General features: G+C 35.9%; 3 protein-coding genes across 3 annotated transcripts in view; 1 reads left to right on the top strand and 2 right to left on the bottom strand.

Annotated features, from left to right (window-relative positions):
* LOC132123476 (histone-lysine N-methyltransferase 2B-like) overlaps positions 1-9128 on the bottom strand; it is a 41257-nt gene extending 32129 nt beyond the window's left edge. The window contains exons 1-3 of the mRNA XM_059534104.1: positions 8719-9128; positions 5900-5978; positions 738-4016 (exon numbers count right to left, since the gene is read on the bottom strand). Coding sequence (XP_059390087.1) covers positions 738-4016; positions 5900-5978; positions 8719-9012 — 3652 coding nt within the window. The 5' untranslated portion in view covers positions 9013-9128. The remainder of the gene's footprint in view (positions 1-737; positions 4017-5899; positions 5979-8718) is intronic.
* Positions 9129-10180: 1052 nt separating this feature from the next.
* On the top strand, positions 10181-12368 carry LOC132123175 (gamma-secretase subunit PEN-2). Its single transcript, XM_059533736.1, has 4 exons — positions 10181-10319; positions 10696-10767; positions 10856-10960; positions 12178-12368. The coding sequence occupies exons 2-4, from the start codon at positions 10707-10709 to the stop codon at positions 12315-12317; spliced, it is 306 nt and encodes a 101-aa protein (XP_059389719.1). The 5' UTR covers positions 10181-10319; positions 10696-10706; the 3' UTR covers positions 12318-12368.
* Positions 12369-15540: 3172 nt separating this feature from the next.
* Positions 15541-17878, bottom strand: LOC132123174 (C3a anaphylatoxin chemotactic receptor-like). Its single transcript, XM_059533735.1, has 2 exons — positions 17226-17878; positions 15541-16491 (listed from the first exon to the last, which is right to left on the bottom strand). The coding sequence occupies exons 1-2, from the start codon at positions 17227-17229 to the stop codon at positions 15542-15544; spliced, it is 954 nt and encodes a 317-aa protein (XP_059389718.1). The 5' UTR covers positions 17230-17878; the 3' UTR covers position 15541.
* Positions 17879-23674: the final 5796 nt, after the last annotated feature.

Here is a 23674-nt window from a genome sequence, read left to right as displayed (position 1 = left end):
AATAAAATACAGTTGAAGAAAACATTTCCGTTAATCAGTGTTAGATTAACTGGTGTCCATCGCGATTAATCACATCCAAAATAAGTTTTTAACTTATTAAGCTTAAAATAAAGCTTTTTCTATAAACTAAATTTTGATGATTGAGCTTTGAATTTGGTTGAACTTTTTCTTCTTTTGGACGGGATCAAGAAACAAGCATTTGCAATAAAATACAGTTGAAGAAAACATTACCGTTAATCAGCATTAGATTAACTGTAGTCATGATCAATCATGATTAATCGCAGCCAAAATAAGTTTTTTTGTTTACATAAAATATGTGCATGCACCGTGTATATTTATTATCCATATATAAATACACAAAATATGCTTTAATATATTTAAGAAAAATATGCTTTGTTTATATATAAAATATTTATATTTATACATAATTTAAATTATGTATGTATATAAATATACATTTACACACATATTTTTAAAATACATGTATGTTTGTGTATTTATATATACACCTAATAAATATACACAGTACACTCTTATTTTGGATGCGATTAATCGTTTGATATCACTAATTTAATTAGTGTTAACTCACAGGACAATTTAAGAAAGACAATTTGGAAGACTATTGAAGTCTTTTTAAGGACATGCATTATGAAAGTCCATTTTGATTTCATGTTTACTTCAAGGCAGTTAGCATTAATTTGTTATTAAAGGTTTAGGAAAATCTAATCTTAACCTACCTTTGCATTTATTTGGAAGTGAGATGTCTGTATGAATGGAGAACTCATCTGGCAGGTCATCCTCTTGGATGTCTTTTGCCTGGTGTTGTGCCAGCAACTTGGCACTCAGAGCTCGGACACAGATGGAGACTTTGCGAACAACCCCAGGGCTGTTGAGATCCTCAATCTTGAGTTTTGCTTTTTCCTTCTTCATGTCTCTGAGAGACTTTATTAGACTGGCCCCTTCTTCCAACTCCTTCTTCTGTGTCTTAGCAGGGGATGATACAACTTGAACCATTTTGTCCTTTGGGGCCTTTTTACGCCTTGCCAGACTCTGTTTGAGTTTAAGCTTTTTGTATAACCTAAATTTTGATGATTGGACTTTGAATTTGGTGGACTTTTTCTTCTTTTGGACGGGATCAAGAAATGGGTCCACAGTGAAATCTTTGGCAGATAGCAAGGTCTCCAACTCTTTGTCAAGATCTTCATTGAAGGCATACACATCGTCACTGGCAGGCTTCAGTCCTCCCCATTTGAAACCAGGATCTCGGAGTAGCGATCGTCTTTTCCCAGGCTGCTTCTCCTCACTGAAGATCTCAGTGTCATCAGGTGATTTAGGTTTTATTTCCCAAGTGGAAGGCAAATCCAGATCAGCTTCACTCAGACTGTTATCTTCATCCTTAGACTGAAGGGATTCAGGTTCACCTTTTTCACTAGAACCACACTTTTTTGATTTTGGTTGTAGGCCAAGCTTCTTTTGGGAGTTCTTGCGAGGAAGGTCTGACATACCAAGATCATCCATGAACCTCTTTGGCGTTTTGATAACCCGAGAGGATCGGGCACTCACAACTGGCATTATGAAATGTCTAATGGTCTTCATGAACTTCGTTTTGCTTTGTTGGATGTCCTGATCTTGGTCCGTTTTCACAATCACAGAATCCTTTTCTGTCTGATCAGAAAGCTGATCTCCGTTGGTGTTATCCAGTTGCTTTGATAAGAGCTTGGCCTTTTTCTGTCTACCTTCTAATGACTGAAGACTTGATATTCGTTTTCTCTTGTACTTTGTTGAGAATATACCAAAGAGTTTAGGCTCGTCTACTTCAGAGCCCGTCAATGGTGGGCAGTCTTCACTAACCTCAAACAACTCTTTCTTTTGCAATTTTGGGTTTTTAATCCGCCTGCCAAGTAAAGATTTTCGCCTTCGTCTGACCCGTTTCATTTGTCTGCATGAAGGACGAGATACCTGTGGATGATATTTTACAGAAGGCTCTAATACTAGAACCTCTTCAGTTTCAATTGATGGTGCCTCAAGTTTTATTTCCGGCTGTGGTTCTGACCCAAGAAATGGGCTGGTTGGAGGGGACTCAACAGTTTGTTCGATGTCCTGAGGCTCTGCAGCTTCAGGTAATGGTTCTGTAGTTGGTGGAACTGACCTTTTACCTTTTTTATGCATAACTTCACTTAAATGCTTTTTTGGTTTGGTTTCTACAGCTGCTGGCACAGCTGTTGGTGATACAGGTGAATCCTCCTCCTGAGATTCAGTTTCAGTTACAGTTTCAGAAGCGGGGTTTTCTTGAGATGCATTCAATTTACATTTTCGCCTGTATATTGTCCAGTGTTTATGTTTTGCACGCTTCTTCCGAGCAGTGTTTTGACATAGCCTTTTCCTTACTTTGGGGGCGGGAGTGGCAGCAGTAATTTCCAACACATTCACACTCTTCTCTGAACGTTGAGGGCCTTCAATTTTTGCGGTTTCTTTTGTTTCAGGTGAGGTTGTGACTTGCTGAATCAAAAAGGACTGCTTAAGACTGTTTTTTTTACCTGGTGAGGAGACAACTTTGATTTGAAGTGGTGGAATTGTATCATTACTGGTCAGATCTTCAGGGCCCATCTGAGTGACCTCTTCTGGATGTGCTTCGGTTCCAATTTCTGACCTTTCAAGAACCTCCTCAATTTCCTTTTCTGGGATCTCCTCAACCTTCTCAAAGGCCATGGGGCTCTCTGTGCTTTCGGGAATTACATCACCAACAGTGTTATCTACATTTTGTGACTCCTGCGAAGAGCCAGTTTCCAAAATGTTGGAAGGAGTGGATGTGGATTCTGCTTCTGTAGAAACATCTACTTCCTCATCACATTTAGCAGGAAGTTCTGCCTCTGGGCTGGGGCTTTCATCTACTTTGCCCGGACTCTCTTGAATTTTGATTTCTTGTGTTTTGCCGAGATCATCTTGGACTTGGGAATCTTTGCTTTTGCTTTCTTGAGTATTACTTAGATTCTCTAGTATTTGAGAATCTTTGCTTTTGCTTTTCACCAGAGTGAGAGTCCACACAAACTTGCAGCGTTTCTTGCGAGACCGGGCTTTTGGGTTTCGTATCCTGGTTAGTCTCAGACCTGGAATTCCGACAAAATCATTGTCGAAAGTAAGCTTTTGAGGATCATCAACTGAAGGGCCAAGATCTTTCGCTGCTGGTGAATGAGGCACCTGTTTCCTTTCAGATTCTTTGCGATTTTTCTTCTTCTTTCTCTTTTTTTTCTTCTTTGAAGATGGCCTGGATTCATCAACTGTGGAGACCTCCAACAGCGACTCTGCTAAACTCTGGTCACCAGATTCCAGTAGAACATTTGAGGACCTTCTGCGCTGCTTCCTTAACACAGGCTTATTTACCTCTGATGCTTCTTGTGCTGACTTTTCATCAGGTTTTGGCTCTATGCTTTCACTGGGCAGTGGATTTTGAGACCTTCGAGTTGATTTCCTCAGCTTCAGTTTTTGCTCACAGGCCTCTTTTTCAGGATTTGTTTGTGGAGTGGATTCAGATTTTTTGTCAGCAGATCTTCCCCGCCTTCTAGTGCAAACTTCCTCCTTTGCCTCACCAGTACTGCATTCACTGGCTGCTACATTTGTCTTTAATTTCACATGAGCACTTGAAATTTGGGCACACTGGCTCTCTGTAACTTCAGATTTGATTTCGTTTTGCTTTTTACCAGATTTACGTTGCACTGAAGGGACTTTAACCACTCTCTTTTTAGCCACCAACTTGATTGTGATTCTCGGAGCTGACTGGGTCTCCTGTTTTGTCGATCCTCTTTTTCTCTTGGTGCGCTTCTCTGATCCTCCATTAACACCACCACCACCATCATCTACTGATGTGTCCTTCAGAGACTCTTGACTATGGAGTTGCTGAACAGAACCGGAATCATTTTGAGGATCTTGTGAACATGTGCTTCCCACTACAGCAGTCACTGGAAGAACCCGCCGCCTTTGACGTATCCTCTTTGATGACTTTGCTGAAGCACGATCACCTGAAACAGAACAAGTTCAAATACAATTCAATTATATTCATTCCACTGTGGTTAAATATGATCAAGTAATTCAAACATTTAAATCCCAGGCTACACTGACTATCAATCAGAGACTGAAATAATAAGTATTATTTAAATTAGCTATGCCAACATTGTTAATTCTGGAGTACTTGAAGTGACGCTCTGTTGTATACAGTGTTCATTTCGTTAATGAAGACTAAAAATGTTCGGTAACTAAATTTTGTTTCTGTGACAAAATGTTGACGAACTAAAACTAATATCTGATGATAAAAACTATGACGAAATATATGCCGAGTCTTCGTTGACAAGATGGGACTATAATGTTATTTGAGGACTCCCGGACATTTAAAATACATCCCATAGGCTACTGTCTTGTCCTTAAAATGTGCATCCCTGTCATTTGATTGCAATCAGATAAGGGGCATTTGCATATCTAGTCTCATTATAGAAGCCGCAGTGGATGGATAAACTACCAAAACGTGAACTGGCGATCTGAAAAATGGCCTTAGCACCCGAAAAGTTAGGGATGAAGTGACCAGACATCTAGTTTTCCCCCGGGATTTACCGGCGGGATAGGCGGAATCCTGCTGATGGTGGTGCTCTCTCTCGCCCACGCTCCACTTCTTCAGTTCTCATATATAGTGCACGATCAGTTCTCAGCACTCAAATACACACACGGCAGTCTACATGTCTATTGTGTAGAATATCTCACAGAAATACAGCTATGGATTAAGTGAAGGTGAACAGGTGGGTGAAAAAGTGAACGTGTGTCAGTATTACATGCATGCCGTCTTAAAGGGACAGCATTCCTATTTAAGTAGCCTACCTATCCGTGTCATTAATGTTAACTAGGGCTGTTCGATATGGACAAAAAAAAACTATCACGATTTTTTTATCAATTTTGACTGTAAAGCATGTCTGTGTGAATAAAATCACGATTTTGACACACACAGACATGCTTTACAGTCATAAATGCATTCAGTATAAATTTGAAACATATTTACAAAAGAAAACCAATGAGAGCTTTATCAAAAAGTTGTAACATGTCTCTAGAACAGACATAAGTCAAAATAATCACTAAGTAAAGATGTCAAAAGAATATGGCAAAAAATAATAATAAAAAAATAAAATAAAACCCGTGTTCAGGGATTTATTTATTTTTTATTTTTTTTGCCATGCATTGGTCATAGAGCTAACTGTAGTGGTGCCTTAGGTGTTATATGTTTTGCCCAATATATTTATTGCCCAAGGTTCACACGTACTCCGTCTGCAGTGCGTATACAGTTTTCTGTTCTCATCTTTTTACTGCGTGCAGTGTGAACGTTCTGATCAGTTAAAAAAAAAAGGCTACGCATCACAGACAGTGTGTGAACTTGGAGTTAGGCATATGCCCAGTCTGCTCTGTTCTCGCGCTCCACTTAGGCGCGCTGCTTCCTGATTGGTTCAGTTAACATACTGCGGGAGGCCGGGGCCACGGAAAATCATGCTATAAAGCGATTTAGAAATCGCGCACACTCAAATCGTACACAGAAAATAACTACCAAACCAAATGTTGGTAACTGCAGTTTGACAAAGTAATGACTAAACGTTGACAAAAATACAATGACTTTTCGTTGACTAAAACTATATAAAAGACACATATGACTAAAATGTGACTAAGATTATTAAGTATTTTCGTCAAAATAAAGACTAAGACTAAATCAAAAATCCCTGTCAAAATTAACACTGGTTGTATAGTAGATGAAAAATTACTTTTTTTTGTGTATGGGATGGGATTTTTAGATACAAAAGCTGTACAAACACAATGAAACAAATTAATTTTGGAGATTCTCAGGATAATTTGCATCTGAAGCAATACTTACGTTTACATGCATTTCGTCCAGCACGAACCGGGGCACTGCTATTTTCATCTTCAACTTCAAAGCCTTTGAATTCAGCTCCCTGAAAGTGAAAAACAGAAGCAAGCTTTAATACATTTGAATTTAACACATAACACGTTTGATAAAGTATTACAGTTCACATCATAATATATAATGTAACAGTACATATTACATATACATACACCACAGGTCAAAAGTTTGAGGTCAATAAGATCTTCTTTTTAATACTTTTTTATATTTATATTCACCAGGGACCCACTTAATTGACCGAAAGTGACAGAAGCGCAGCTTTGGTGAGCAAGAGACTTCTCGCAAAAACTTTAAAACAATTTCACAGACTCCACTCTTTTAAACTGTAAATAGGCCTAAGCTGTGTACATAAGGAAAATGACAGTTTAAAAAAATCAGACAGTCAAATTAATATTTTTGCATATTTTTTTTTAAAAATGAAAAACCTTAAAAAAAAAAACAAGGTAACATGTTTCAAGAAACCACTGCACATTTATAAAGGGGCTGCTATTCATAAAAGTTTTGACATTTTTCTGCATAAAGGGGCAAAGGTTATGTGAACGTCTTGTCTGAAATTCAAACTGTTTATAACAGAACACTTCAAGAAAGTAATGCCATTTCTGTGCTGACAAGGACTTTGGAAGTAAATTAGGCCTTACACGTGGTAAAACACAGAATTGTAGAAGACATTACTCCCTTATTCTTGTTCCACACTCCACAGAACACTGTTCATGCTCAAAGACAAAGAAAGAACTGAACTGAAACAGCTTAACTAACTGAACACTAAACTTCACAGACGCTAATACACAGATGATGGCCCTGTATCTATTTTTATATGAGGCAAGCATCAGAGCATGTCTTCAAACCTTCAAAGACTACAAAACTTTGACCTTAACCATTAATTTCTTTTTTTTTCTTTTTCAGTTGCATGTTTCTGCTCAAAGACCGCACAAAGTAACCATAGCACATTTCCACATAGCACAATGATACATGACGCGTAGGAGAAACAAGTGCAACAGCATGATAGAAAAGAAATACAGGGTCCCCATGCCTTTTGACCAATGAAATCACATGACTTTTTTTCATTGTTCGAGCTTTCTGAATAGAGTTTTATTAATTGTTTTAAAACAGAACACTCATAAAGCTAATGGAATATCAAAAAGCAAAGCAAAAACTATAAACCACACATTCCCATGAATTTAGCTGGTGTGGAAATCACAAATTTGCTGTGCAGGCAATGCAGTGCATAAAACTGACCAGCACAGACATTAACCTCCTTTAAATATGTCAGTCTAATTTAATCAATAGACTAAAACAGTTACCACATTTTCTACAATCACAAGATTCATACAGTAATAGGCTATTTTCTGTCCTGTTTTGACTCCCTTCATCATAAAGCTCTGTTTGAATTGGCGTGGCAGACTGTAGACTCGGAGTCGGAAGTAAACGTCCACTGCTGTGATTGGCTGACAGTTGTGTATGTTTGACAGCCTACATCCTTCATAGTAGAACGCTGCTGCAATTTAGGTGTAAATGCAAGAATACTCAGAACATATCAAACGATCTGTTTAACAGACAAAGCAATAGTAGTGTGTCATAAAAACCGTTACTCCCACTTGCATGGTGCAGCATTATTGTCGATACAAATAAAGTCAATACAGCATCGTCTTTAGTTTCAGATTTTTATAGTACAATGACCTCTTATACGTCAAAATGTTGAGGGAATTTTGATTTCTCTGTTCATGATCCCTTTAACATTTTGAAAATTTTAACATTGTAATCCCAACATTTAATAGGCCTATATGTTGATATAATATAGCTAGGACTTCACAAATGTAACAGGTTTGACAACATTTTCGTTCTTTATTTGCTTTGTGCTCAAGGTCATGATGCTACCAAAAAAAGGAAATATTGCTTGCTTCAATTATCCAGTTTTCAATTATGAATCGTTTACAGCACAAAACCACAGTTAACAGGGCTGACTGTTTAAGATCGTTGCCTACTGACAAAGCTATCAAAATTCACGTGAGAAAGTTCACATCTGAACACGATGATGATGTCATCATGAATATTTATAGAACCTCATAGCAGTTTATTATGATTAATAAGCTAAATAGACTGACTAAAATATTACACCTACAAAAATATAAATATGTAGAGAGACAGATATAATAAAAAATGTTAGCTTTTATTTTATTTTATTAAAAAGAAGATATTAGCATATTACATAAGAAATAAATCCACTGGATTTAGGCTCACATATTAAGATAAAACCTAAGTAACACAGTAAAAGTTAGTGCCAGCTTTGCATTGATAAAGTCACTGTTTACATATGCATATTGACTGTCTCAAGCCTATTTTCTCTAAGCATCAAACTAATATCATTGTTCTTCACTGCAGGTGATCCAGCACTGAATGCTCTTATCACGTCTGACACAAAAATCAAGTCCAGCAAACTGGGTGTTGCAACTGGTGCATGCATAGAAATAAAAATAATATGCATGTCCAAAAAGAATCAGATAACGCATGCAGCAACTTATAACTATATGAATTAAACAAAAACTCAAACTGCATGATCTCTGACCCTCATTTTGCTATAAACTACAATGCTACAGTAATTGTCCCCCTCCCCCTCCGTGTTTTAAATGTAACGCTATACGGCAGACACTGCGCTCGCGCTAACGTTACTTGTATTCTCACTCCTTCCTATGAAACACGGTCTCATAAAACAAGCGCACACTGGTGCATTTGAACACTGCTGTGAAAAACGACAGATCGGCTCATGCACTCACCTCTTCGCTCCCACTCGAGCTGTATCCAGCCTCTACCAGGCTCTTGTAGCTCGCCTCAAGCCCGAGAAGGCACAAGTGAGACTGGTCCTCGTTCAGCGCGAGCACCAGGCAGGTGGGCCTCGGGCCTCCGTTGGAGGAGATCTCGTCAAGATCCGTCCCAGAGCGGCCGAGCTGCCATCGCTTCTCCGAACGCAAACGGCTCCGCGACGACCAAGGCCGACCGGGGAAGCGTCCCCTCGCCGCGCCCACAACGGCAGCCGCGGTTGCTGATCCGCATCCCGCTGCCGCCATCATCGCATCAACAACAACACCGATAGACAGAAACTCAGGCTGCGAGAAGAGGAGAAGAGGGAAAGCGCTGCTGGGGAGGAGGGAGGGGGGACGCCCGGTGCACTGTGGGACGTGTAGGCTGGGAATGAATCGTGCTTCCACAACTTCTGGATAGAGCTGTCAAAACGGAGATTGAAATACATTTGTTGCTGTTTTTGTTGGTTTTGCCTTATAATAGTTGTGTTATAAATAAATAAATAAATAATTAATTAAATAAATAAATAAATAAATGTGTGTGTGCGTGTATATATATATATATATATATATATATATATATATATATATATATATATATATATATATATATATATATATATATATATAGTATAAGATGTAAGTATCATTCATAAAAACGTTTAATTTAATTTAATACATATTTATAATTATTAATATTATTCATTAAATAATTATTATTTTAATGAAAAAAATAAAATTGGAAAGACTATGGTTCTAGAGGTTATTTTAGTGTTGCATAAAGAAAGTTATTAGAATTGATTAATTCATTTGGTTTGACATTACAGTGATTTAAACCATTTCTACAGACAAAATAAAAAATGTGAGCCTTCATGCTTGCATCTCTGTATTGTATCAGAATCTTTTTTCCCTTAATGTAGCCTACGTGTAATCTTTTAACGATTAGCCAAATAATTATTATTCATGGATTTTGAGTATTTTCATGATCATCTAGCACTTTTTTTTCACACACACTGGCATTATTTTAAGGCAAAAGTAAATAATATACCATTTAACTTTTAAATACTATTTAAATATGGAATAAGTAATATTATTAAAATAATTGTATTATTATCATTTATTTATATTATAACAGTATTTGTGTTGACTTTAATTTATACTGATTTAAAAATTGTAAATAAATACTGTGAAAATAAAGGCAATAATAAAAAAGAAAAAAAGAAACGTGCAAAGATAGTTTGTGGTGAACTGCAATGTAAACAAATCTTTAAAGCTTTTATATGTTTATTTAGATTTTGGAGTAAAATGTTTTTTTGTGATATTCACCCATTACGTTATTAGACCAAAGGGTTAAACCTAGGGGAACCATGACGAACCCATGTCACGTTCTCAGGGGCGCTGCACAAGATCCTGGGCCCTTAACGCCTGTCCCTGAAAACTCCATTACCCATCATGCACCGCCGTTGCAGTGACGTCATACCTTAGTTTTCATCAGGAAGCGGAACCATAAAAGTTGTTTCCCCCTCGCCTTTGTTGTGTTGAAGCCTCAGTTTTCTCGCCTGAGCTCGGCTTACAAGGTATCCACCGTCCTTTACTAAAACAAACAGTCTGTGTAAGGTTTTAAAGCAGACGGTCCGCCGTATGCGACCAGTTATTGTTTGCTCGCAGTCCAGTAATGTTGTATTGACTGAGGGGTTGATTAGAAGGGTTTTCATATTATTGCTCCAATCATTTACACCGTTTTCCAAGCATTGGTATAATTGTATATCTGCCTAGATGATTTGATTGTATGACAAAGCTGTGATGGCGGTTTTAATGCATGATTACAGTAATTCCAATGTCCTTGTATTATGGCAGTACTGTTCTGTGTAGGCAGATGGCAGCAATGTTGCAGCATATTGATCAGTTCAGTTGGATACCAGTGGATGGATTTATCAAGGGTTTTCTTTCTAGGAAACTTCACAATGAACCTCGAACGGATGCCCAATGAAGAGAAGCTTAGCCTCTGCAGGAGATACTATTTAGGTATGTTGTGACAATGGGATATAATGACAAGATGCGATGCATTTTCCTGCATGTATTGTTGTTTTCATTGTGCTGATTTGTTCCTCAGGTGGCTTTGCATTCCTCCCCTTTCTGTGGCTGGTAAATGTACTGTGGTTTTTTAAAGAGGCCTTTTTAAAACCTGCATACACAGAACAGCAGCAGATCAAATCATGTGAGTATGTGGCGAATACACGTAATGACTCACTGTTTTACAAGACGTGTGTTCTAACACATTTCTGTGGGTGATATTCTCCCTCGCAACTCTTCTGCAAGAATCTGCCTACACAGACATAATTCTAATTTAGAGTCAGTATATTCCAGTATTAAGATAATAGTCTTCATTGCTATTTAATATTCACAAATGTCCGGAAGATATTTACATAGCAGCTCCAAACAGGCTGATGAAGCTGTTCCCTCACTGGACTTCACGAGCCGCATTTGTGTGAACTAAAGTGCGTTTATATGCAAGGCTCATGATACTTTTATGGGCTAGAAACACTTTGACTTCCATGTGTTTATCAGTCGACTGTATTAAATACAGTGCTATATTTAAGTTGTCACGTTTATTAAGTCATAAAAAAGAAATTATGAATCATTAAAACCAATATGTAAACTAAGATTAATACTTGGCATCTTTGGGTGGTTTGCAATGTATTACATGGATTAATTGTAGTTTTTTTTTTTCATATTGTATTTATTCTCCCTAGTTAGTTAACCCTGTAAAGCCAAACAAATGAAATAAAAGTCAGAAAAATATATATTTTTTGAATAATTGTAAAATCATTTAATCTTTTATCATGCTGATTTGATACATCAGGCTTTTATGGATCATATATAGTATAATCAAGTGAGAATATGAAGCTCACTCTTGACTAGGAATACAAATGCAGTTTGGTGCAGTTGCTGATATTTATATGGCAAAAAAAGTAAGATGAAATTCTCATAGCTCGTAAATGTGATTTTTGTAATAGTATTGCAGACTATGCACATTAAATGAATATAAATTTAATTCTATGTCTTCCAATAATATGTCTTTGTAAGATGATATTGTTTATTTTTACGATCAAATCTGTACGTTTTTATTGATTTTATTAAGCAATAATGCATGGGTAATCATGTTAACCTGACAATGGACATTTGTAGAATGATACTAAAAGGCCTTTTACTTGCTAAAGAAGTATAAACTATTAATCAAACAACAGTAGGCTTCTAGTAGACTGTGTAGAAGCTTTCAAGTTTTTATCATGCTAATAACTTTAGTATTTTGCATATCTAATATGATTCAGTAGACTTCACAGGGTTAAAAGAGTGCTGTCAGTGAAATGTTATCATAGTTACGGTGCATGACATCTAGAATGTAATGTGTACTGTTTCTTCTTGCCTCCACAGACATAAAGAAGTCAGCTATGGGGCTCATAGTGTGGGTGGCTGTGCTGACCACGTGGATCACCATATTCCAGCACTTCAGAGCACAGTGGGGTGAGGTGGGAGATTACCTCTCCTTCACCATTCCCCTCGGCACATCCTGATCAGATCTGCTGCTTCACAATACCTCTGTTTCTCTCTCTCTCTCTCTCTCTCTCTCTATATATATATATATATATATATATATATATATATATATATATATATATATATATATATATATATAAAAAAATGTTATGCTCTTTGGCTAATTTTACCCCTGTTGTCACAGAATATAAACTGGATCTGTCTGGGAGTTGTGGTATTTTGTGAGCTAGGGCCCGTTTCACTAAGGAGGTTCAACCAACTCTGGGTTTAAACTTGAACTCTGAGTTGACTTACCCTGAGATGAGAAACTCTGAGTTTTCGGTTACAGAACAGCTGAAATGAGTTGGTTTAATCAACTCTAAATTGACTGACTATGAGTTAAGCACGTGCACCACTACTATAAAAAGCCAGTATCAATGGAGCGCTGATATTAAGATTCACCATGGCAACAGCTCCCGCCAAAAAGATGTCCGCATACTTCAGACTCGAAACAAATATAATTCTTATCAGTGTTGTAATATCACAGGTGAAAACTGGCAGAACATTAGATTAATCAACTAATAGCTAATAATTTTTATGGTATCTCATGGGCAAAAAATATATATAAATAATAATATTAATAATAATATTTTAAGTGCATTTTTCTTATTTTGCAAATGATCTGCCAATAGAGTCAGACAAATACGGCAGTGGCTATTTACACTAAGTGGAATTAACATACTTTCTTAGCAATAGATCCTATTTACAGTAGGCTAAGTGCAAGTAGCTCTAGATGCTATTTACAGAAAAAAATGTACAGTGAAAATCATGATATATTCTATTTACCATGTAAAAGTAGCAGTTCTTTGCAACAGGCTAAGTGTAAATAATAATTAGATGCTAGTTAAATGCACCACAGGTTATGTTCATAGATCTGGGTATAAGTTAGCTCTCTTTACCTGCTTTCTCAGGTTTGACAAACCTCCCATTCTGAAACAGAAAGCCTAGAGTTTCCCTCATTTCAGGGTAAACATACTCAGAGTTTTCACTTAACCTCCTTTCTGAAACAGGCCCCAGATGAAATCGTTTGTTGATTGAGTGAGATCATATTGACACGGATGCACCATGGTAAAGCGCAAGAGTTCATTTCCAGCACTACTACTACTACCTATAAGATTTGAGATCACACATTCATATGACTAGCTCAGACCTCTGTCAGTGCATTAAAAAGAATTTATGACAAAAGTCAGGTCCATCCAAAATAAAGCCTTTGTACTGTGTTTTGGCAGTTGATATGACTTAATATTATTGTTCTCAAAACAAAAGGCATTCTTTTTTTTCTGCTGAATTTCTTTGGATCTCGGCATTAGCTTTTGAGGATCTTTTGGTCTACTTCAAGTTGTCAGGCCTATTTAAAATATTTCTTGATTGTGAACAGGTGTAGCAGTAATCAGGCCTGGGTGTGTCTAGAGAAACTGAACTCAGGTCTGATAAACCACAGATTTAACAGGGGGGCAAACACTTCTTCACACAGGGCTATGTAGTTTTTGTTTTAATTTAGTTTTCCATTAATAATAAAAATCTTCATTTAAAAACTGTATGTTGTGTTTACGTGTGTTATCTTTGATTAATATTTAAATTAGTTTGATCTGAAACAATAAAGTGTGACAAAAAATAAGAAATCACACCTTTTCACACCACTATATATATATATATATATATATATATATATATATATATATACACACACACACACACACAGTATATAAACTGTATGTGTGTGTACTCATTTCAGTATTTGTATTTTAATATTTTATTTTAATAATATTTTTTACATTTGAAGTGTATTTTGATCAGATAAATTAAATCAGCTAAATCATATCGATCAAATCATCCCACACACGCAAAATGTCTTTTGAAGAAACATTTGTATTTGTTTTATTTAAACATAAACGTAATATGCTTTTTAAAAATAATATAGGCCTACACAAAATAATAAATATCAATCAATATAAGTACATGTCATACATAACTAAATAAAGGTGCATTTTGCACGCTTAATACAACAGATGACAGCACGGCTCAGATGAGAGACCACGGGTTCAAGTCCAGCCCACGGAGGGTGACTTGTTTCAAATGTAACTACAACTCCTCAAAATGCAAAGAAATATAGCTTGAATATTGTTGCAGGGGAAATTTGTGGGATTATTCCCGTTTTCTGCGTCTTTTTTGCATGGGTGCTTGGTCACTTCCTTTGCTCAGCTGACTTTTTGCTAATTTTGCTATTGTTTCTATTAAAATGCTACTTCAGGATGTTATTTTTTTCATAAATGATTTAAAATGTTGACTTTATATAAGAAAAGATCACATTTTATAATTTTGCAAACACTATGGGAACATTACTTCTGAATGTTCTCTGAATATTCTGAAACAAGTAGTAACTTGTGGCAAATAAACAAATAATTCTGAATAATAGACAAATATACAAATTGTCTCTGAGGTTTATTTTCTGGCAAGAAAAGGCCAGCAGTTGTACAGTCAGTCAAAGTTGCTGAAGAGTGTGACAGTGAAGGGAGGGCATCCTTCCTGTCTTTTAGTCTCATCTCTCAGAATGTTATCTCTCTGGGCTAATGATGGTACTTTCAACCACATTCTTAGACTTACTTCTCATATTCTATCCACGGAAACCCTCCTGTCACGTAACACCCTTTAACCATTCCATTCCAATTCCATATTAGAAAAAGGATTGTGTGTGCTCTTTTACTGTCACACACATCTTAGAGATCAAGAGCTGTTCTTTGTTTTGTATATAATAATGCTGTATTTGTACCAGAAATCATATACATATGTTTTTTATTTATTTTATTTTTTTTTTATCTTATTACATGTAATTGTTATTTATTTGGTTTTTAAGGAACACCATTCAATAAGAATTTACTGCGAGAGCATAAATATCCTTCAGGAAATTGCAGTCAAATGCAGGTAAATTTTATTGATACATTGTGGTTTTATTCAAAAAACAGTTCCAACAGAAATCAGCAGAATAAAATGAGTATTTAGATTCATGAAAAGTTTCACAAACATATATAATGTTCATTAGCCTGTACTTGAAGAGATGTTCTCTGTTTGGTTTTACAACACACTTTATACACAGTCATGCTCCACACATGACTTTTGCAGTTGCTGTTTTTTACAAGTTACTATATAAGGAGTAGGCTGTAAACTGGATTAGATCCAGGTTTATAATTTAGAGAACAGTTTTCTACATATCTAACAATTCAGTTGGGTTTTCATGTCCTGATCGTTCTTTTGTATCTGCCTTAAAGTCCAGATGATCTTCAGCAAAAGCCGTCTCCAGCACCAGCAGCAGAGACTGTTTAAGCTTCTTCTTATACTCATCACACATGAACACATAGAGAATGGGGTTCAGACAGCTGTTAAGATAAACCAGGTAGGTACAGAAAAGCACTGCTGTCAACAATACTTTGTTATCATACCAGTTATTTCCTACTGCAGTTACTGCATAAAAAATGAAAACATGGTATGGAAACCAACTTATGAAAAAAGCCAGAGTTACAGTTATAATGACCCGGTACGTCCTGAGATGCTTTCCCCTTTTGAGGCGTTTGAGTCGTACTCCAATAGCTGTGTATGAAGATGCAATGATCAGAAAGGGGATGAGGAAGCCCACTGTAAAGTCATATGTTGACAGAAATGTAAAAGTAAACCTAAAAACTTTAAAGGATGGAAAGCTGCAGCCGATGGATGAAACCCACACAATTATGCAGATGATCTTGGCTTTAAGTGTAGTTCGTTTATTTAGAGCCCAGACAACCATCCATGTGCACAGGCATCGGTCCAGACTGATAACTACAAGAAAGAAAATACTAGCATACAGATTTAGATTTAATATAAATAAAAATAAAACGTTTATTATATTTAATCGACTCTTGCCCAGAACATTTATGACTGAAAACAACATGAAGGTGAAGTCTGCAGTCGCCAAGTTGAGAAACCAAATGGAGTTGACGGTTGTCTTCATTCTGCAGCCAGTCAGAAATATTACAAGCCCATTTCCAATGAGACCCACTACACAGGTGGCAATGAAAATGCATAATGAAAATATCTCAAAGCTTGTAAATCCCTCTTGCTGCATAGTGGTGTTATGTGCTGTGCCTCCGGTCATGTTTTCAGCTTCAGAACTGGTGTTTTCTACACAAAGAAGAATGAGAGAGAAACACAACGAGGGCTGATTTAAGGTCTGTTTTGGAGGCTTCCTCTTATCATTGTGGTGTTTCTTGTGTGGAAAATAATTTTTGCATGCAGTACCACACACCAAAATGCCATTTTGTTTACCTAAAATTAAATTGTGTTCAGTTTTGTTCTCAAGTTATACTGAATAATCATGATATTGTATAGCATCAAATGAATGGAGGAGAGTAATAAACTGAAAATTTTTATTATTATTTTTTATGACCATATGACCGTTTTTTTATACTGTTGCGTATGAAACGTCTGGGACTGACCTCACTCTATATGGCCATTGCTGTGGCAATCAATAGATACCAGATAGACTTTACAGATTAAATTTCAGCACTTATTTTTAATGAGAAAATATTACTAATTGTGAAAGATATGTTTCTGAATGAACTGTGATAAAAAAAACAATAATGCACAGAAACTGCTGAGTTTGAAAAACTAGATATTGAAAAATGAAAATGCTATCTAAAAATCTTGCCTGTTAAAGGCAAGTTTAAAACTAAAAAAATTAAGCTGAAATTTGTTTATTTATATTTTACATGTTAAGTGAAAAACATGTTTTGCCCTGACTTCATATCATTTTTACATTGCTCTCTATGTGTGCATTGATTGTGTCTTACACAATTTTGTATTTACTAAACTCTGAGAGTTATATATAAAAAATGTGATATGAATAATATACATACCCATTTTTTGAGCTGTTGTTTCACTTGAACAAGTCGAGTCTCGATCTTGCACTGTCTTCTTGGTCCTGTTGATTTTATACTAGACAGTAAAGTCTGGTATTTCATCAGTAAAGGCTGATTTGTTGTGATAAGGGCCTAAATGTGGTGTCATTAGCAAACTTGGTGTATCTGCAGCTATCAGACATCATCAGTGAGTGGTGGACATCCGCCTGCAGAAGAGTGTTGAGAAGACAAATTTGTGGTGAGATTAGTGGTGCAGACTACTTGGTATCTTACTTTAATACACTACTTTGAAATATGGTTTCATAACACGTTTAACCCTCTGGCCCTCTTCAGTCATTTTTGACTGAAATTATTTTTTTGAAAATTTTTGAAATGTAAAAAATCGTAGCTTCATCGGAATAAGATGACTCTTGGTGACTTTTGTTACATTAGCGATATGAACACAAAAAAATCATGGGCATAATTTAAAGAGTCAAAAAAAAAATAGTCACACTTACCTTCTTTGCAGTCAAAAAGGAATAGGAAATGAATGGGAAATATGAAAAAATTTGAAAACTCAGTCAATCTTTTGGTGGTACAAACTACAAATCAGCCACTGGTCAGGAAAAAAGTGTGCAGCAATCAAGGGGTGACTCTCCAGAATACCAGGAGTGCGAAATAGACACCAGTCAATAAATGGAAAAAATACAAAAGGGGCTCTCTCTCTCTCTTTCTCTCTTTCTCTCTCTTTCTCTCTCTCTCTCTCTCTCTCTCTCTCTCTCTCTCTCTCTCTCTCTCTCTCTCTCTCTTTCTCTCTCTCTCTCTCTCTCACACACACACACACACACACACACACTCACAACTGGTAAGACTGCAACATTAACATTTAGTACATTTAGTACATTGAATAAAATATTAATTAATTACAAAATGTTTGTGTAGTGTTTTGAATGATCACTTTTCATTCCTTATTTTGTAAGATTTTTTAATCATCAAATACTGAGAGACAAAAATGCTTTCCCTTTTTAACAAGATTTTAATGTTTGACTGTAATCATAAAACCTGATACTTATCTAACTAAAAATATTTAAACCTTGACAAAAAGAAATCTTTTAGAATGTCTAGATATATATCTAAATGCAAAACCTAAAATATATATAAAAATATATATATTAATTCTAAGGAAGAAAATAGCTCATTAAAATTGTATAAATATTGCATAGTATCATAAAATTCCCTATAAATCATAAATAATAATCAAAAAATATTATTGAACAAAAATATATTACATTGGCTTTCCTGAAGAAAAAACAAATGTACATTTCAAGGCTTCGGTCACTTTTGACCGTGAAGAAGGTAAGTGTGATTCCTTAATGAAGAGGGCCAGAGGGATAACAATTTTACATTTTTACAATCTGATTGGTCAATCGCAGCATCCAACACTGAAAAAAAAAAACAATTCGTTGTCTGAACAACCATTACTTATAAAATTAAATATATTAAACACACAAAAAAAAACCGAAGTATTTATAATTCAATGTCTACTTAACATATTTCATGTAACACAAAAATATAAGTTACAAAGTGAACTTAAGTGTATGCATAAATAAAACTAAAGAAAATAAGTCATGACAACTACTAGTACAATTATGTTAAAATTAAGTAAATCTAGCATAACATTTTAAGTATTTGACTGTGAGCCATGTGATATACTGTTTCCTGCCAAGGAGCCATTTTGTGAAGCACATGTGAAGACGGTGAGAACGGGTAAGCTAACTTTTTTTTTGAAAACTAAGTGATATTAGATTTTGGGGATTTACCATCAATGAACTGCTGTTTTGTGTGTGTGTTAGTGGGTGAAGAAACGCATTTCTGAAACGCAACTTGAAGAAGATTCTGAAAAGAGGTAAGCTGACTTAATTTGTCTCTTTAGCGTATAACGTTACTCGTTTATTGTGTTTGTGATCTAAAAAGGAATTTTTAAACTGAATCAATGCTTATCATTGTTATGGTGTATAGATTTTTATTATCTCTTTCAAAATTCTTTTCTTTTTTTTTCAACTTCATTTTCCACCAGCAGTTTCACCGTCATTAGAGATGAGTTGGTCAAATAATGCCTTGATTCACTAAATCTATGGAGTCACTGTATAGTTGTGATTGTGTGAATGCAACATAACAATCCACATTTTGTTTTACTTTTCACACCAGCCCTGTGGAACAACGTAGAGAAGTTGCAATTCTTTGCTTAATTGTCTGCCTCTCTGAGAATCTCATCAAGCACCATCAGGTGAGCGTCTGAAATCGATCAAAAACCAAGTTACTCTCCAAAACTAAATAACTTATAAAGGCAGTTAATTAGATTCAACAAACATAGATAGAAATAAAATGAATGGCTGTAAGTCACTTATTTAATTTTAAAATATAAATGTCTGTTTCAAAATCTTATTTTTTGAGTTATTTCATTGCAATCTATTTTTTGCACTGAGAAACAATCTGAAAAAAATATCAAGTGGTGTTGTAAGTTAATACACATTTAGTTTTTTAAAGATACTCATGGGAATAAGGAGAAACTGGAACTGCTCACACTTAACAATCATCATGAAAGGTGGCTCAACAGATGACCCATTACAGACTGGGATAGTGCTGGAAGGCATAGAGGTGATGATGGGATTGGAAGGTGTTGCAAAGGCTTGTGTTTTTCTGCTTGGACTAATTTATGCAATTAATCTGAGTTACCCCAAAGAGCTCAATGTGCAATGTTTGTCTGCAACTGTTCGATTAAATTCTTGATTTATTCTTAGGATGTTTGTTGCCTGTGCCAAAAGTAAATATTAGAAAAATAGTTACAAAGGGTGAAAAAAAATAATCTATTGTGAAGTTTGCAATCTCTGTGTTACAAACAAAACATAAAGAAAGAAAATGCTTTTTTTCTAGTTTTATTAGGAATTCTGCTCAAAAGTAAATGTTTGAAAAAATATTAATCCATTAAGAAGTGTTGTAGAGGGTGAAAAATCAAGGAAATAACATGTTGAAAGTGAAGTTCCATTTGTATATTTGTCACAATTTGTTGTACATTCATGATGTGTGGTCTTAGGCTTCACCTTCACCGCAGCCTGTCAAAATAATTAACTGAAATGCTTTGTGTAATTTGCTTGTTCAATTTATTTAAGATATTAAATGTACTAAGCAGACAAATAGCTGAAGATCTAAAATCAGTTTAAATGTTAAGTTGGTTCAACTCAATTTTTTAAATATAAATGAGCTTAAATGTTAACACAACTTGAAATTACTTGGTAGATTATATAATGTTGAATATTTTAAGTAAAGAATGTTGAGTCATCTCAAATATTTAAGTTCATATAACAAAGATTGTCTTGTTTATTTTAAGTAAAATTGTTCCAAGTTGGGTTTACTTAAAAAGTGTGTTGCAAAAATGGTGCATATACATTTTAAGTAAATCCAACACATCATTTTTACCAGTGAATGGTCTTATTTTGCTCATTTCTACGTTGTGTATATCAGTCTGCTCATAAAGTAGTTAAAGGCCGCTTCACACCCTGAAAAACATATTTAATGATGAAGGCTGCCAACTCATGCAATTAGCCTAAGATTTGTGCAAGATTTTTCTCATGTCACACATCCATTTTCTCATGCAGTGAAAAATCCTTCCCCACTGGGCACATGGTCCAGGTTAATGTCCTTAATGTTGACAGAGAAATGCCAAGAACTATGCTCACATAAAAAATTTACTATATCTTCAGAATTTGTGATTGTAAACTTTTCATGTTTGGTATCAATCTACAGTCTCATGAGATTGGAAATATGATTCCAGTCCCATTTCAGACCAAAAATAAATTATAAAATTCCAGGTTAGATATGGATTTCAGGTCATTTCATATCCCAGCAAAAGGTCCTTTGAAGCTTTTATTATGTTATATGATTGTTTTGTTTTGATTTGAGTATTTAAAGAGGATCTGCGAAACATTCAAAGAAGCAACAGAACTTCCCACATGATTGCCGCGTGTCTCTCTATTTGCTAGGTATGCTGACTCCTTAAAATTATTTTAGTATTCTAGGTTTGTGATTCATGCTGATCAGTTGTGTAGCCAAATTTTGAACAAATTTTTTTTGGGGGGGGGGCACATAGCGTGAGTGTCAGTGGGCGTTTGGTGTCGATGTAATTTAATTTTGCCAATAAAACAAAGTAACTAGTATTACTAATCATCGTCACTATTCGCAAAGAAGAAAATGTATTATGATTTTTCACTGCCTCGATGCACATAAGAGCTGGTTCAAACTTTACGCAAACATTTTTTTTAAGTCACGATTAAAATATGATGACATTATAAACGAATTATGCATTCTATAGTAGCTAAATAAAATAACCCCAACCTGCTAGAACAGCTGGAGTCTGCGGCGCTTACTCTCGTTGAACCTTCTCAGTACAGTATATATTTCCATTCATCCCGAAATTTTCTTGTCAAGTGTCTTTCAAATGCCAATTGCACTAAATGCAATTGGCATTTCGCTGATGTAGCGTGCTCCTTCGATTGTCCGTGAACACATTTTTCAGAGTAGAAAATGAGTTTTCGCATGTAGCTGTAGAAGCTCCAAATGTCAGCGCACATTTCATTGCAGTGTGTACAGTAGGCATAGCTTCAAGCGTGGTGTGATGCTCCTGGAGTATTTGTTTAAGTGTTAATTTTTCGCCACTAGAAATCGATCTAGCCAGTACTTTACCCAGGAATTGTCGGGCCACAACAAATTCTGAATGAATCACTTCTGAATTAGTTAAGTTCATCATATCTTCTTTATGAATTTATAAAGCAAGTTACACACATTAAAGAAGTCTTCAACCGCGGGCTCTGTGGATATTGCATGAACTACCACAAAATGGAGCTGATGATTGAAGCAATGCACGTACGGAATCACTCTTCCTAAATTTTCTGTACTCCTCCATTTTTTCTGGACATGAGAGAGGCCCCGTCATACACCTGACTCAATATTTTAGAAGTACTGAGCCCATTCTTTTCAAGCTCTGTAATTATAGTTTTAGTAAGGGTCTGGGCGTCCCCTCTTTTAGTTGTTGTCATGGAAAGAAGTCGCTCTGTGACTTGATAATTGTCTTTAACAAAGCGAACTATTATGGAAATATTTTCCATTCCAGTTGGGTCACGTGTGCCATCTACTTTGATTGTGTACCAAGAGCCTGCAACTTCTCGAACTATTTCTTCAGTGACCAGACTGCTCATGTTTGCAATGATGTCATTTTGAATTTTGTAAGAACTGTACGTTGCATTCCGTAGTATTGTCTTCATAACACTCCTGAACTCTGGATCTTTTCGGAGGGTATATTCGAATAATGAAAGGAAAAGTCAGCTTCCATCCTCTGTTAGACTATCAAAAGCATCTGTGCCTCCTCTTAGCGGCAAATGATTCACTACAAGAAACTCAATCAGGTCCACTACAGAGAAGAGGTAGTAGTGATTGCTAGCAAATTGGTTACTGTTAACCATAGTGGAAATTTCAAGTCCACTTTCAGACTGTTTCTCTCTGTCTTTCCTGAGTGCCATGCTTGTAATGTGCTCTTTTGACGCTGCATGTTTGATAAGGCCTTTTCCTGCCTCTATAGCATGTTTCCAATCACTGAAGCCCCTTACAGTGAAAGCGTTGTCTGATGGAGATATTAGGTATTTCCTGCATGGAAAACAAAATGCAGCATCTGCTTCCACAGAGTATTCCAACCACTCCTGTGACGTATACCATGACGCAACAAATGATCGATGCATGTTGTAGCAAAGGCGAAGAGGAAAACATCTTAATTTAACCTGATTTGGTTTATCCTCACCAAGGTCAAAGGCACTCTTGGGCGTGCATGAGCTGGAGCATGAGGGCAGAGGACCAATAGGTGTTGGTGTCTTGTCGACTAGCGTGTCTACTGAGTTGCTGTTGGATGCTTGCAATTGCACGGTCGCATCTGGCAAACTATGGGACCGATTTATCATATATTTTCATATACCCATTTTTATACTGCCATACGGTAATCTATCTAGCCATTACTGATGAATCACGCAATTGTAAGAAGCTCTCAGATAGGCTCAAATCTCCGCCTACCACCAGTCTGACGGTCATGTCAGATTTTTGCCTGATATTTTTTAACTGGTTATGGTATGATTAAAACTCGATTCAATTTACGTTTTGTTTTTAAACTTTATTGAAATTACACATCACATTTTATATCACATTATACTTATATAATTACGTTTTTATGTTCTATTGTGCCAGGCTTGGGAGGCACAAGCCCCCCCTTGACACCGGGCCTGCCCGGTCCCTAATGAGTGAAGAATTGAAAGTATGGGATTTCCAGAATTCTCAAATATTTAAATGATCACACAACTTATAACTGTGATCAGTTTTTAATTAAAACACAAACCAAAATTGAAAGAATCTTGGTCATATTAAATTAT

This window comes from Carassius carassius, chromosome 41, assembly GCF_963082965.1.
Source record: "Carassius carassius chromosome 41, fCarCar2.1, whole genome shotgun sequence".
NCBI lineage: Eukaryota > Metazoa > Chordata > Actinopteri > Cypriniformes > Cyprinidae > Carassius > Carassius carassius.
The sequence above is the reverse complement of the archived record's forward strand: the minus strand, read 5'-3'. Positions and strand labels throughout refer to the sequence as shown.

Excerpts from the sequence above, each read along its gene's own strand:
- LOC132123175 (XM_059533736.1), top strand. The coding sequence starts at position 10,707 with ATGAACCTCGAACGGATGCCCAATGAAGAGAAGCTTAGCCTCTGCAGG. Across the intron at positions 10,768-10,855 it reads CTGCAGGAGATACTATTTAG|GTGGCTTTGCATTCCTCCCC; the intron begins GTATGTTGTGAC and ends TTTGTTCCTCAG. Across the intron at positions 10,961-12,177 it reads ACAGCAGCAGATCAAATCAT|ACATAAAGAAGTCAGCTATG; the intron begins GTGAGTATGTGG and ends TTGCCTCCACAG.